This window comes from Sorex fumeus, unplaced genomic scaffold, assembly GCF_029834395.1.
Source record: "Sorex fumeus unplaced genomic scaffold, SorFum_2.1 ptg000129l, whole genome shotgun sequence".
Lineage (NCBI taxonomy): Eukaryota > Metazoa > Chordata > Mammalia > Eulipotyphla > Soricidae > Sorex > Sorex fumeus.
In genome coordinates this window covers 9,639,999-9,655,650 of record NW_026606186.1, presented here as the reverse complement: position 1 = coordinate 9,655,650, position 15,652 = coordinate 9,639,999, and the positions used below count along the sequence as shown (strand labels likewise).

General features: G+C 38.4%; 1 protein-coding gene and 1 pseudogene across 1 annotated transcript in view; both read right to left on the bottom strand.

Annotated features, from left to right (window-relative positions):
• The window catches only part of LOC130045800 (complement C5-like), a 57,088-nt gene that overhangs the window by 18,973 nt on the left and 22,463 nt on the right, over positions 1–15,652 (bottom strand). The window contains exons 12-17 of the mRNA XM_056138675.1: positions 13,443–13,646; positions 11,605–11,814; positions 11,360–11,503; positions 10,447–10,576; positions 8,373–8,435; positions 5,209–5,406 (exon numbers count right to left, since the gene is read on the bottom strand). Coding sequence (XP_055994650.1) covers positions 5,209–5,406; positions 8,373–8,435; positions 10,447–10,576; positions 11,360–11,503; positions 11,605–11,814; positions 13,443–13,646 — 949 coding nt within the window. The remainder of the gene's footprint in view (positions 1–5,208; positions 5,407–8,372; positions 8,436–10,446; positions 10,577–11,359; positions 11,504–11,604; positions 11,815–13,442; positions 13,647–15,652) is intronic.
• Positions 12,581–12,713, bottom strand: LOC130045874 (uncharacterized; annotated as a pseudogene).

Genomic DNA, 15,652 nt, shown 5'->3' with positions numbered 1-15,652 from the left:
TCCCCCTTGGCAGCTCGGTGGCTGCTATCCTCCAGAAGCCATTGGACAGTCAGGGTTGGGCCCTCAGTGACAAGACACGCAGGGCCTCACGGGATGGGGGTGGAGCCGGCCCTTTCCTCCCCAGCCCAACAAGACCCCGAGTCGCCGCCCATGAACGGGCCTCTCTGGCTCCTAATCAAGCTGCTTAACAGCCATGATCCCAGAGACTCAGGAACAAATCTCAGAACCCAGTGACTTTCGGCAGAAATCCCTCCAGATTTAAGTGCTAAAATTTCAAAATTTCAAAATCACGCGGCCACTACTGCAGACATGTGACATCATATGTTATTCTTAACCAGCAATAGAAAACAAATTGTTTACTCTTGCCTTTTTAGCATATCTGAGTATTGTGGTAAAATCCCAACTAATAATGGTGGGTCTGGTGTGAAAATATTGAATGTGATCAAAGTAGAGAGAGAAATCATCTGCCCCGCAGGTAGGGGCAGGGTGTGGGATGGGGGTATACTGGGGTTTTTGGGTGGTGGAGAATGAGCACTGGTGAAGGTGTGGGTGTTTCATTGTATGACCGAGACCTAAACCCAAAAGCTTTGTAACTGCTCTAATGGTGATTCAATAAATAAAATTATAAAAAATAAAAAATAAATAGTAAGGTGGAGTTCAAGCCCAATTCAATCAGCTAATCAGTGGCTGAATAAATAGTAGTATTCCTACATAAAAAAAAATCTTAGTAAACTGAACCCAACAGCACATATGAAAAATCATACACCACGATCATGTGGGATTCATCCCAGGTATGCAAGAATGGTTCAATATATGCAATCAATATACATAATACAACACATCAGTAAAAGGAAAGATAAAAATAATATAATCATATCAGTCAATGCAGAGGAAGATTTTGACAAAATCCAACATTCGCTCATAATAAAAGAAAAAAGCCCTCAATAAAATAGTGGCAGAAGGAACCTTCCTCTAGATAGTAAAAGCTACGTATAAAGAGCACATTGTCATTATTATTCCTAAAAGTGGAAAACCTGAAGCAGTCCTGCTGAGATGAGGCACAAGGCAAGGATATCCACTGGATTCATTCTTAATCAACATTGTATTAGAAGTCCTAGTAACAGCACTCAGGCAGAAAAAGGAAATTAGAGATTCAAATTGGAAATGGGGAAGTCAAAGTAACTCGGTTTTCATATGACATTTAATAGACATTGAAGACCCAAACAAAATCTCTTAGAAACAATAAACCAATACAGCAAAGTGGCCAGCTACAAAGCCAATATACAAAAATCATTTGCGTTCCTAAATGTAAATATTGAATCAGAGGAGAGGGAGATCAAAGAATCCATGCCATTTAAAACAATACCCAAAAACATCAATGAATTACCTTTTTAAAAAAAAGTGAGAGACCTACACTATAAGAGCTTCAAACTAAAGGTATCTTCAAAGATGACACACCACTGGCCAAGCAAGTGGAAACAGAGATAAACAAATGGGACTATCTTAAACTAAGAAGCTTCTGCACCTCAAAAGAAACAAGGACTAAAATACCTTAATCTTTTTCCTATCTGGTTCATTTATCTTGTTGGTGAGAACAAGGTGTAATCTTGGAGCTGAATACTTGTTTAGAATGGAGCTAATGGGACCTCTGATTTTCAAAATAACATTCAGCATCAGATCTGAGAATAAAAACCCTCACTGTCATCTATGAACTGAAAAAAAATAAAAAATTAAAAAATGGAAAAAAATACAAAGACAGTCTACAGAATGGAAAAGGATATTCACCCAATACCCATCTGATAAGAGGTTGATATCAAAGATATACAAGGAACTCTACAAGAAGAAAACATTTAACCCCATCAGAAAATGGGGTGATGAAATGAACAGAAACTTTCTCAAAGAAGATATCCAAATGGCCAAAAAGCACATGAAAAAATGCTCTTCATCACTAATCATCAGGGAGATGCAGATCAAAACAATGATGAGATATCATCTCACACCACAGAGACTAGCCCACATCCAAAAGAACAAAAGCAACCAGTGTTGGTGTGGATGTGGCGAGAAAGGAACTCTCCTTCACTGCTGGTGGGAATGCCGACTGGTTAAGCCCTATTGGAAAACAGTATGGGCAATTCTCAAAAAATTAGAAATTGAGCTCCCATCTGACCCAGCAATACCACTTCTGGGAATATATCACGAAGAGGCAAAAAAGTATAGTAGAAATGACATCTGCACTTGTATGTTCATTGTTGCACTGTTTACAATAGCCAAAATCTGGGAAAAAAAACCCGAGCACCCAAGAACAGATGACTGGTTAAAGAAACATTGGCTAAAGAAACTTTGGTACATCTACACAATGGAATACTATGTAGCTGTTAGAAAAAATGAAGTCATGAAATTTGCATATGTGTATCAACATAAAAAGTATCATGTTAAGTGAACTGAGTCATAAAGAGAGGGACAGACATAGTAAGATTGCACTCATCTGTGGAATATAAAGTTATATATTTAATTTTATTTTAATTTATTTTATGTATTTATTATACTTTATTATTATATTTATTATAAATATAATAGCACTGTAGCACTGTCCTCCCATTGTTCATCAATTTGCTCGAGTTGCCCTAGTAATTCCTCCATTGTGAGACTTGTTACTGTGTTTGGCATATCGAATATGTCATCGGTAGCTTGCCAGGCTTTGCCATGCGGGAGATATACTCTCAGCAGCTTGCCAGGCTCTCCAAGAGGGGTGAAGGAATCAAACCTGGGCTGACCAGGTTGGCTGTGTGCAAGGCCTTACCCACTGTGCTATCAAAATATAATATATAATATAAATATTATATATTTATTATTATAAAATTATAATTTAATTATATAGGAGACTAACACCCAAGAATAGTAGAGATAAGAATAGTAGAGATAAGGACCAGGAGGTCTGCCCCATGGCTTGAAAGCCAGCCTCACATGCTGGAGGAAAAGACAGCTCAGATAGAGAAGGGAACACCAAGTAAAGGGTGTTTGGAGGACCCGCATGCCGAATATAGATTATAGATCGAACACAATGGCCACTCAATGCCTCTATTGCAAACCACAACACCCAAAAGGAGAGAGAGAGAGAACAAAGGGAATGTCCTGCCACAGAGGCGGGGTGGGGTGGGGGTGATGGGGTGGGGGTGGTGGGAGGGATACTGGGATCATTGGTGGTGGAGAATGGATGGTGGAGGGTTGGGTACTTGATCGTTGTATGACTGAATCACAAACACGAAAGTTTGTAAGTATGTGAATCATGGTGATTCACTATTAAAAATGAATAAGAGCTTTAAAACACATAAGAAATTGAAGAAGACCTAGGGTATGGAAGTATATTTTATGCCCATAGGTTAGAAAAATCAATATTGTCAAAATGACCATTCTTCCTAAACTACTAGATTCAGTGCAATCGCTATCCAAATTCAGACAACATTCTTCAGAGACTTAGAACAGTTAATTATAAAGTTTGTATGAGATCCAAAAGTTAATTCAAAGCAGATCAAAGACCTTGAGATCCAACCAGAAACATTTTATACATTGAGTTAAATATAGGCAGAACACTTCAAGATTTGGAACTCAAAGGTCTACAATAATCTGATACCACTGGCAAAGACAACACAATCAAAAACAAACAATTGTGACTACATAAAATTAAAGAATTGTACTATAAGTATATAAAATAATCACAAAGATCAACAAAAAAATTTTCTTTAAAAACCCTTCGAAAATGGGGTGAGAAAATGAATAGCTTCTCTATGTAAGACTAGTGGCCAAAAGGCACATGAAGAAAATGCTCATTATCACTTATTGTTAGGGAAATGCAAATCAAGAAGACAATGAGTTACTTTAAACCAGTGAGAGTGGCACATATCAAAAATACTGGGAACAACCTATGTTGGTGGACATGAGATGATAAACAGATTAAAGATCTCTATATCAAACCTGAATGCATAAATTATATTGGTGAAAAAATAGGTAACATTGATGACATTGAATCTAGAGGTATCTTCAATGATTCGATATCATTGACCAAGCAAACTGAAGGAAAGATAAGCAAATAGGACTCTATGAAACTATATCAAACTAAGAAGCTTCTGTACCACAAAGAAAATGAAGATCAGAATCAAAACACACTCCACAGACTGGGAGAGAATGTTTGCCCAATACTCATGAGATAAAAGGTTGATATCCAAGGTATATAAGCCACTAATAGAATTCTACAAGAAAAAAAAAACTGTCATCAAAAAATTGGAAGAGAAAATGAACAGAAACCAGCTCAAAAAAGACATATGATGACCAAAAAGTGTATGTAAAAACAGACTCTGCACCACTTATTATCAGAGAAATGCAAGTCTAGGAGAACAAGGACTTTGAAGAGGCAAGGAAGGATTCTTCCACTGAACCTACATATAGAGAGTGGTCTTGTAAATGAAAGTTCTTTTTCCTGCAGGTGATGGATGCTAAGTAAATTTACTGATATAACATTTCAGCAATATATATACATAATTCAATCATTTTATTTCGTACCTTAAACTTACACAATGTCAGTTATATCTTAGCAAAACATTCCAATTATGTTAAAATTTTAACTTTTTAAGGATTAAGTCAAAGTAAGTTTTAAAGCAATATGATCTCCACAATAGTGTATACAAACACAATTCAGAAGAAACCCCCCAAAAAATAGTTTGAAAAGTCAGTAAAAAATAAAGTTTCTGAAATATACTTGTTACTATTTTGCATTCAAATCATGTAAAACTGAATAATTATTTTCATGTAAAATTGAGTAATTTTTTCTATAATGCCTTTTTAGCTTCCTTCTACTCCTAACATTCTAGTATTAGCTAAGTTTTACTACATAATCTAAAATAATGTTTTGATTATTCAAAGCACACTTATAGTCTTTATGCAAAATTTTAAATACAACACATGACTATATGCACAGATATCACAGAATCATTTGGTCAAGTATTCTTGTTTTATAGAATAAATTAGTAGTAAAGTGGTATCCACAATAGTGTCACTGTGTCTGTCTGTTCTGCCATTTCCAGCTGAAGTGGAGGAGCTGATACTTCAACTTTTCTGTATTAAACCAAGTTTCTTCCCAAGGCAGCACAAATTCTGCCAGGTCCCTTCTTACTGCACTTTCCATAGTGTAAGAGTTTTAACATATATACATACCTCCTGACGCTCTTAATAGGAAACCATGATGAGTTTTCTCACCCCTCAGTTGTCTTGCCTGATCACAACAATCAGAGAAGGCTTTGACACAACTGGGGCCAATGTCAACCCGAGCAGCTCTTGTCTCACAGCTTTCCTCTGTTTTATGGGTTCCATCACGACAGCATTTCTGGATCACCATGTGTTTGTATCTGGATACTGAAATGATATTACAACTACTCTAAGACAAGTATGTATTCAAAGTTTTGTGGCTAGATTTAGAGACTCTAGTCCAGCTTCCTTCCTGGTGACCCCTGGCATACCCCTTCTTGTACCAGAGGTTACCAAGCCCTCGAAGGAATAGTTCCCTGAGTAAGGAATTAATTACTTCCTCCCCAGAAAATTCTTCTATTTCAGTTATAATTTTTCTTGACATCTAAACCAAAATCTAACTCTTATAAATAGTCACAGAATCAATCCTCTTTTGCAGAGAAGTCCCATAATCAAGAATTTCTTGACTATTTAAATACAGACTTCATAGTCACCTTAGTCTTACTCTCTCCAGTAAACACTATAGGCAGTCTATAATTTTATTATGTTTTCATGGGGTAAGACTGGTTTCAAAACCTTCAAACAGTCTCTCTCTACTGGTCACTTAGCAGAGACAGTCACACTATAATTCAACAAAGTCTCAGTGATTAGTTACATGGAAATAAAGGCCATTCCTTTTGATCACTTTTCCATTTTTTTTTAAAAACCACGTACTGGGACATTGGGGTTATCACCTCTGTCATTTAGCGATGGGAAGCAATGTTCAGAGAAGGGATGAGATTGACCCAGATGGGCACACCTACTTCAGCTAAAGTAAGGGCTGGAGCTCAGAGTCAGTATCATAAAGTCAAAAGACACTAGACCACAGAATAAAAGCTCTGACACATGTGACTGCTCCAATGCACCCCATCACTTGGACTGTCTGGATGGGTCAGAAATGTTAACCCTAACCATAACTAATAGCAATCCTAACTTTAAATTCACTATTGTAAAATGATTATATTTGTGTTTAAGAAAAACCAGGCTTTGGCTTTGGTTAGAAGGGGTTTTAACAATGAGATACCATCTCACACCTCAGAGACTGGCCCACATTCAAAAGAACAAAAGCAACCGATGCTGGCGTGGATGTGGCGAGAAAGGGACACTCCTTCACTGTTGGTGGGAATGTCCACTGGTTCAGCCCTTCTGGAAAACAGTATGGACGATTCTCAAAAAATTAGAAATTGAGCTCCCATTTGACCCAGCAATACCACTCCTGGGAATATATCCCAGAGAGGCAAAAATGTGTAGCCGAAGTGACATCTGCACGTGTTTGTTCATTGCAGCACTCTTTACAATAGCCAGAAACTGGAAGAGACCTGAGTGCCCAAGAACAGATGACTGGTTAAAGAAACTTTGGTACATCTACACAATGGAGTACTATGTAGCTCTTAGAAAAGATGAAGTCATGAAATTTACATACAAGTGGTACAATATGGAAAGTATCATGCTAAGCGAAATGAGTCAGAAAGAGAGGGATAGACATAGAAAGATTGCATTCATCTGGGGGATATAAAGTAACAAAGTATGAGATTAATACTCAAGAATAGCTGAGATCAGCACCAGGACGATTACTCCATAACTTAGAGGCCAGCGGGTATCCTAGAGGAAAGGGCAGTTCAGATAGAGAAGGGAGCACCAAATAAAGGATGTTTGGAGGATCCTCCCAGGAGGGGAGATGCATGTCGAAAGTAGACTATGGACTGAACATGTTTGCCACTCAATGCCTCTTTTGCAGACCACAACACCCAAACGGAGAGAGAGAACACAGGGGATTGCCCTGCCACAGAGACAGGGGGGATGGGGGGATGGGGGGTGGGAGGGATATTATCCATGGTGGTGGAAAATGGGCACTGGTGGAGGGATGGGTATCTGATCATTGTATAATTGAAACCAAAGCACAAAAAATTGTAAATCTACAACTGTAAAAAAAAATAAAATAAAATAAAATAAAGGGAAAAAAAAGAATAACTATATAAATAACAGTACCTTAATAGCTCAAAAATAAAATTAATGTTAAAAAAAAAGAAGGGGTTTTAAAGGACAAAATACAGTAAGTTACTGGTTAATGAATTTAAGCAAGGTGCTTTACTTAAGTGATCTCATTTAATTCTTTGAACTTTGTAAGACAGAAGGAAATTGTCTGCATTTGACAAAAGAAACTGAAGCTCAGGGATATTACATAACTTGCCTGAAGTCACATAGCTGTAAAAAGTAAGCCAGAAGTCAAGCCTGATCTCTGATTATAACATTTTTGTTCCTTAAGTGATGCTGTTTTGGCAAAGGCCTGCTAAAATGCAGGGTGGTGGTGGTATTACTTTATTGATACCGTCATCATTATTAAACCACAATATCTGTAACTCCTCCAGTAATTAATACCATCGATAGTGCACTTGAAATTTGAGAAGTACAGAAAATCCTGGTTCTGAAAATACGCATCTCTCAGATCCTCTGGATAGGTCGTAAATAACAATACACTGAAGAAAAGTGGTGCTCAGTAGGACATAGTGATATCCAGAGTAGGGGACTCTGTTCTCAGCCTGATCTAGATTTATATTTGGCCGATACCATTTATTATCACTATGGTATTGGGCATATTAATTGTATGTTTATCATCATCATTAATTTCTCTCTGTGCCAGATGTTTTCACATGTAAAATGGGGCAGTAGGTACCTTCATCATGTAGTTAGTATAAGTATTCAAAGAGAAAATTATGAAGCTGATCATGAGGGTTTCACAAATTCTGTCACAGTGTAAGAGTTCTATGTATTAGTATTGTTCTCTTTAAGGGGATGGCTTTCATTCTCACAAATGCATACATTTTGACAGAGTAAAACCTAAGAGATAATTTTAGATGTCTCTATTATTTCTACAGAGAACTGACATGAGAGAGAACAATTTTCTTCATGTAAAGACTTGGTAAATTTTAAGTGTGGGATTATTTGCCTACAGTAACTGAGGCTTGTGGAAAGTAAAATCAAAATGAGCACTGATCTTTTCACCTCCTCTATATCAATTATTTTGAAAGAAAAAATGTTGCAGATGCTGGGTTATTATATTGTAACTTAAAAAGCAAAATAAAACTTTTAAGTACCCATTCGATCTACTTCATCCTTCCATTCTCTTTTTGATCTGAGAATTTTTTTAAATGATGCACCTATTAAAAAAAAGAGAGAGAGAGAACATTTCTTAGAATAAATGCTTCAGTCATATAAGTAATTAACAAAATAGCACAGATTGGAGGTGAAGGAGTACTTAAAGTGTTGGACACATGAGTGCCTCTGTAGGATGCCAGTCTCAATACTCGACTCTGCCGTTCACCTGAGGACAATAGGACTGGGGAGGTAGTACAATATTCAGGGCACTAGTCTTTCATGTGGTTGACCTGGGTTTAATCCTCAGTACTCCATATGGTCCCTTGAATTCTGCCAAGAATGATCCCTGAATGCAAAGCCAGGAATAAGCCCTGAACACTGCAAGGTGTGGCCAAACAGAAACAAAATGAAAACAATACCTGAGCACAACCATGTATAATCCTGGCCCACCCAAATCGACTTGGGGGCTGATGCAAGACAGACTATGTGTGATAGCCCTATTGGTAATCTTCCCAGACCCTGGGTATTAGTTTTTTCATTATTAAAATTAAGTTTTAAAAATAGAGTTTAAAAGATAATCTTTACCACTATAATTGTTTTTCATTATCTGCCAGCACCAAATAATCTCATCAGTCACCCTCCAGAACTCACGGCTGCTCCTCCCAGAGGGGAGTATAAAATGAGGCCCCATAACCACGCCACTGGACTCTGTGCCAGGCTGTTTTCACTCAGGGCACCCCAGAGGGGGGTGGGCAAGAGCCCTCCCCGCCCCAAGGGAACCAGCCCCGGCAGCCAACCTCCACTACCCAACCACCACCATGCTCCAGGCTGCTTTCTGGGCCGCAAGGTCGCTTCGACACATCATAAGACATTTCCTACCCATTTCCCATAATTACCACGCCATGTTTGATGGGGTTCAGACAGTAGGCAACAAATCATAGAGAGAAATATATATATGTGTGTGTGTATATATATATATATATATGTCACTGTCACTGTCCTCCCGTTGTTCATCGATTGGCATATCAAATACATCATGGGTAGCTTGCCAGGCTTTGCTGTTCGGGAAAGATACTCTCTGTAGCTTGCCAGGCTCTCCGAGAGGGGCAGAGGAATTGAACTCGGGTCGGCCATGTTGGCTGCGTGCAAGGCAAATGGCCTACCCACTGTGCTATCGCTGCAACCCATATATATATATATATATATATATATATATATATATATATATATATACTGTAGCCTCTCTATATATAGAGAGAGCCTCTTGGAGAGACCAGCAAGCTACTGAGAATATCCTGCCTGCACAGGCAGAGCCTGGCAAGCTCCTTATGGCGTATTCCATATGCCAAAACCAGTAACTATAACAGGTCTCGTTCCCCTGACCCTGAAAGAGCCTCCAATCATTGGAAAAGAACAGTAAGGATAAGCTGCTGAAATCTCAGGACTGGGACAAATAGAGATGTTACTGGCACCCACTCGAGTAGTCGACAAACAAAGGGATGATAATGATACAGTGATAATTGTTTTTATTTTCAAAGATTATGCTGTGGCTGCCACCAACTTTGGTAGGGTCAGAAAAATCAATGGATTCTCTTGAAATGACATTTAGGTTAGGGGACATGAGATAGATTGACAGTCAGAGAAGCATGCTTCCACAGACAGGCCTAGGTTCCATCCCGGGCAATGCATACCACACCTCCACACCCCTGCAACATCCCCAACACCACCAGATATAACCAGAGACTAGTGCATGACCCTGAGTTCAAGTTTGATACCTGGCAACACACCACCACCTCATTTCGCCCCCAATACCACCATCCATAGCCTTAGTAGCCTATAGTGTTTTCTTATGTGGTCCTCTGACACTCAGTTGCCACCAGCTATAGTCCTGGTGACTTTAAGTATTATTACACCCCAGAATGAAACACTATGTGTGAGATGGTTAGGTGTCACTGGGTAGTAGTCTTGGGACTACTGGGAGTAGTCTTGGGTCTACTAAGCACTTCTGAAGATCTCCTCTTTCATGCCCCCAAAATGAATCTTAAGATTTATTGAAAAGAAAAAATGAGTTACCATCTTGTTGGGAGTTATCTGCATGCACATTAGTAAGGACAGTGAGTCCCGTGGAGTAGAGCACCTCAACATTATTCCTGCCACCACCTGATCCACACGCCGGACCACTTTTGTGTGAAGACTGAAGTATCTGTTCAAGAGGAAACCATTTCCCAAAAAAACAACAATCAGAGACCATTATGGAATACCTGGACTGTGAGCAGCGTTAGCCCCAAGTAACTATCATACTAAAGGTTAAAATTGAATTCTGCAGTTATCCCAAACATTCTCACCTTCCCTGTTTTACATAAGGATGTCAGTAGTCCACAAAATGTGGGAAAAATTGTTTTTCAGTTTCTTGTTTTTGAGCCACAGTCAATTAGGGGCTACCCACAACATGGTGTTTGGGAAACATTCCTTGTGGTACTCGGGATACATGGGAGCCAGAGGACAGAATCCATGCTCTCTGCATACAAAACATGCATTCCACCCCTTTATTCTCCCTAGCCTAAAAAAAATTTAAATATCTTTATATTTGATGGCCATCTCTAAGGATTGTTGTGAATATTTAATAAGATTACAGAAGCTGTGTTGGGAGATAGCTAAAAGGTCTTGAACTCAAGCATAGCATGTTGGAGACCTGGATGCAATCTCCCGATTACACATGGTCTCCCAAGCATCACATGGGGTGATTCAGGAACACCAACAGGTAAAAGAAACAAAAGTATTATAGAAACAAAGGCCTTGTAATGATACTAAACAAACAGAAAATGTTTAGCAAATGTTGGTTATTTGTTTTACTGTCCGTAAATGTAACTGAGGAGATAAATGTGGCTATAAATGCATGTTTCCCTTTTTCTCTACCATGGAGAGAAACATGAAGGTTAGTGGGTCCAAAGTCATACCAAGTGTCGGTGATCAGCATTTACTTAACTCTTTCCATGGAATTTTTGACTCTTTCTTCATCTTGATATGTAGCAGTGTTCACGGCTGATAATGCTACCCAGGCTTCTGATTGAGTTTCCATAGTAAGAGAAACACCTCTGCCCCGAGAATGTGTATTTAGAGACAGAAGAATCTGAAATGAGTTGAGAATGAAATAATCTTAGTGTTAGATTAAGCAGAGTCAGTGTCAGATTAAAGAAGAATTCAGACTGGCAAAGGTTCTTTGTGGCTTACCTTGAGCTGGTTACCACATTTTTCTTCAGTCTTTAGGCAGACTGAATCAGACACTAATTCTGTCATCTGATCTTCTGTGACAAAGTAATAGACGAGGAGACAGGCAGTAGGAGCCATGTGCTGAGTTAGGGTAAGGTTCAAAAGTTGGGAAGATAAACCTGGGAGTTTCTTCTCTGAACCGAAGTGTACTATTTTACCCTTAGATGATATCTAAAAATAAACAACAATTTAAAAACATCAGTCGATTGAAAACTGAGTAAATAATAGAGAGAAATAATTTCATAGAGATGCTCCTCTGCAATAAACCCACATATGAATTTATACATGTGATAATAATAAAATTATGACTTTATCTATTCCCTTTAGTAACATAAAAATGGAGGTTTGTAGGGGCCGGAGCGATAGCACAGCGGGTAGAGCATTTGCCTTGCACGCGGCCAACCTGGGTTTGATCCCTGGCATCCCATATGGTCCCCCAAGCACCGCCAGGAGTAATTCCTGAGTGCAGAGCCAGGAATAATCCCTGAGCATAGCTGGGTTTTGTAAAATCTTATCCATGAACAAAAGAGTGTTATCCTACAGGGTGTGACCCAAAAAGCAAAAAAAAAAAAAAAAAATTGAGGTTTGTAGATACAAACTGTTTATTAGCATGAAAGTTGCTTCTCTCAGAATCAATAAACTTCCTGCTTACTTCAACAACTGGCTCAGTAAATAAGATGTTATCAGTCATTGAAAGGAAGAGACCTTGGAATTGTTTGTATTCAAAGGTTTCTTTCTGAACAGGAATTTATCTAAAAAAGCACCTCTGATGATGCTGATTCAAAGCTCAGGCCTTTTTATTTTCAATAAAGAGATAAGTTAGCAATTTATTCCTTGAGGTTCTAATTTCTATTTCTTTTGCATTGCATAATCCCTCTGTAGAATATAGGAGACTTGTTTTAACTTCTTCCATTGCCAAGCAGAAATTTTCATAATTGGTGTCTGCACACTAGTCACATCCTGATAGTCAATTTCATGTCATTTCTATCAGAACCTAAGACTAACATGCAGGTATATTGACTCACATGCCAATGATTAGTCCAGGCTTTATTTAAGTAGAAGATCATGCTATTGCTAGCTTGTACTTCCATTTTTTTCAATATTTCTCCTCCTGCCTTTATTATTGCTTGATGTTTCACTGATCTCATCACTTTTGGATGTGATATACCACCTTTAACATACCATGTTTTGTTACCATGGATCCCAAACAAGAGTACCACCAGGATGACCATTGGTATATAGAGTTATATTGACAATGGAACCTCAAACTCATACCTACAGGCTAGGTACTACACCATGACTCAACAAAGCCACCACTATTTGCATTTTAGACAGCAATGAACAATGCTTGAAAATACTACATTCTTATTTGTGTACACAACTTTTTTTTGTAAATAGGCATGCTCATAAAGAATGTTACAGTCCCTATTGAGTCTAATCCCTTGTAATGCTCTTCATTGGCCAGGACTAATCTGGGGATGAGTGAAGGCTCTGATCAAACTTCTGGCTTCACACCACAGACTATAAATCTAAGAGTTAGAAGACATCAAACTAAATCTCAAAACTACACCCAAATACCTGTGACCAAGGCAGATTATTGACTCTCTTCTCTGCAACACTGTATTATTGAGTTCAAGGAGGAGTTCTGAGGTGATTGTGAAAGTGCTATTTAGACTATAAACTGTTGTATAGGTGCATCCACACATTAATTAAATATCACTTTGGTGTTTCTTTGTCTTAGGTGAGAAATGATTTAAAGGAATATTTAGAAAAAGATATATTGCAAGAAGTAACCTTACCAGGTAATTGTAGTGTGTAATTCTGTCAACAAAAGGACTTTTAGGAGTGACAGTTATGCTGAGATGTTTTCCCACCGGCAAACTCTTATAACTGTCAGGCCAACTGAGGAATAGGAAACTTTGGCTGTGTGTTGAGTAAGCCACTGCTTGATAGTCATTGCTAGCCTGATATTCCTCTGGAAGTTTTGGATCATCCGTTCTGACCTAAAGAACACAGTAACAAAAATGTAAAGTGCTGGGCCAGAGTGATAGTACAGTGTGTAGGGCCTTTGCTTTGGATCAGCCAACCTGGGTTCATTCCCTGACATCCTATAAGGTCCCCCAAACCAACCAGGAGTGAACCCTGAGTGTATATCCATGAGTAAGCCGCTGAGTGTGACTCCCAAAATAAAACAAAACAAAACAAAAAAGTGCTGACACTAAACTTTGCAGCAATGATAACCACAATGAGGGTGGTGGTGGTGTTAGTGATCCTCAACATTGTTCTAGCTGTCACTTACTGACAGGTCTGGTTCTAACTGATAGCTATAAATGTATCCACGTGCTTCATACATATTGAACTCATAACAACTTGTATAAGGACAAATAGCTTCCAATGCTTTAATAACATACATGGCCTGTAGTGTCTACATACTGTTGATTAAGTACAATAAAATTAACTATGAACATCTGGAAGTTTGAAAGAGTCCAAAAAATGGCAAAGAAGAGGAGGAGATCTGACATATGTGCTCTCACCTTAGATCTCTTTCTAAACTAACATGACAACTTACAGTCTCGTATTTCCCCCCACACACACACTCAGGCTGAGAAAAGCAAAGAATTGGGAGGAGTGTAAATTGGGAGAGAGATGTGGCGATAATTACTTCTGTTGTGGCTTTGATACATCAAACCCAGGGCCTCATACATGGGTAGAACTCTTACAAGCTAATAGAGACATTAACTGTAAATGAAAATGATAGCAAATCACAACTTCTGAGAGAGAGAGAGAGAGAGAGAGAGAAAGAGAGAGAGAGATGGGAGAAGGAACTTAAGCAAGTTCTGCTTAGAAAATTGAGGAATGTAAGAAGCATAAACAAAGGTGAGGTACAGTCATAGAATACTATTACAGATATATGTCAAATACTGTCCCTGTATATGTGACTGTCTCCGTGCTTAAACAATAAGCTGGAGCCATCTATGTTTTACTCAAATCAGAAAAATTAGACATTTTTGGTGAAGATGTTATTAGTGAAAGAAATTTGATAAAAGATAAAGACAAAAGAAAAATGGTTCTTGCTGTCAGAGAGAAGAAAGACCATTATTTTCCACTTGTGTGGGTTGAGAACTCTCTGATTTCAAGAAGCAATACTCACCGGTCTTTAATGTGTCAGGAATCATGCTAATTAATAAAGACACAAAGACGAATAGGAAAAGACAAGGATGCCCACTCTCACCACTTCTATTCAATATAGTACTGGAAGTACTTGCAATAGTAGTTAGGCAGAAAAAGATATTAAGGGCATCCAGATAGGAAAGGAAGAAATCAAGCTCTCACTATTTTCAGATAATATTATGCTATATTCAGAGAACCCTAAAGCCTCTACCAAGAAGCTCCTAGAAAAAATAGGCTTGTGTAGTAAATTTTCAGGCTATAAAATCAATACCCAAAAGTCCATGGCTTTCCTATACGCAAATAATGAAAGAGAAGAAATTGACATGAAAACGCAATCCCGTTCACAATCATGCCTCAGAAAATCAAGTACCTTGGAATCAGCTTAACTAAAGAGGTAAAGGACCTGTACAAAGAAAACTATAAAACACTACTTCACGAAATAAAAGAGGACACAAGAAAATGGAAACAAATCCCCTGCTCATGGATTGGGAGAATTAACATTGTAAAACGGCAATATTGCCCAAGCATTATACAGCGTCAATCCAATCCCTATAAGGATATCCTTGAAATTCTTCAAAACATGGATCAAACACTCCTGAAATTCATGTGGAACAAGAAACCCCCACGAATTGCTAAAGCAGTTCTTGGGAAAAAGAAGATGGGAGTCATCACCTTCCACAACCTCAGCCTCTACTACAAAGCAGTAGTAATTAAAACAGCATGGTATTGGAACAAAGGCAGAGCCACAGGCCAATGGAAGAGTATTAAATATCCTGACACACACACACCCTCAAATATATGATCATTAATCTTTGATAAGGGAGCAAGAAATGTGAAG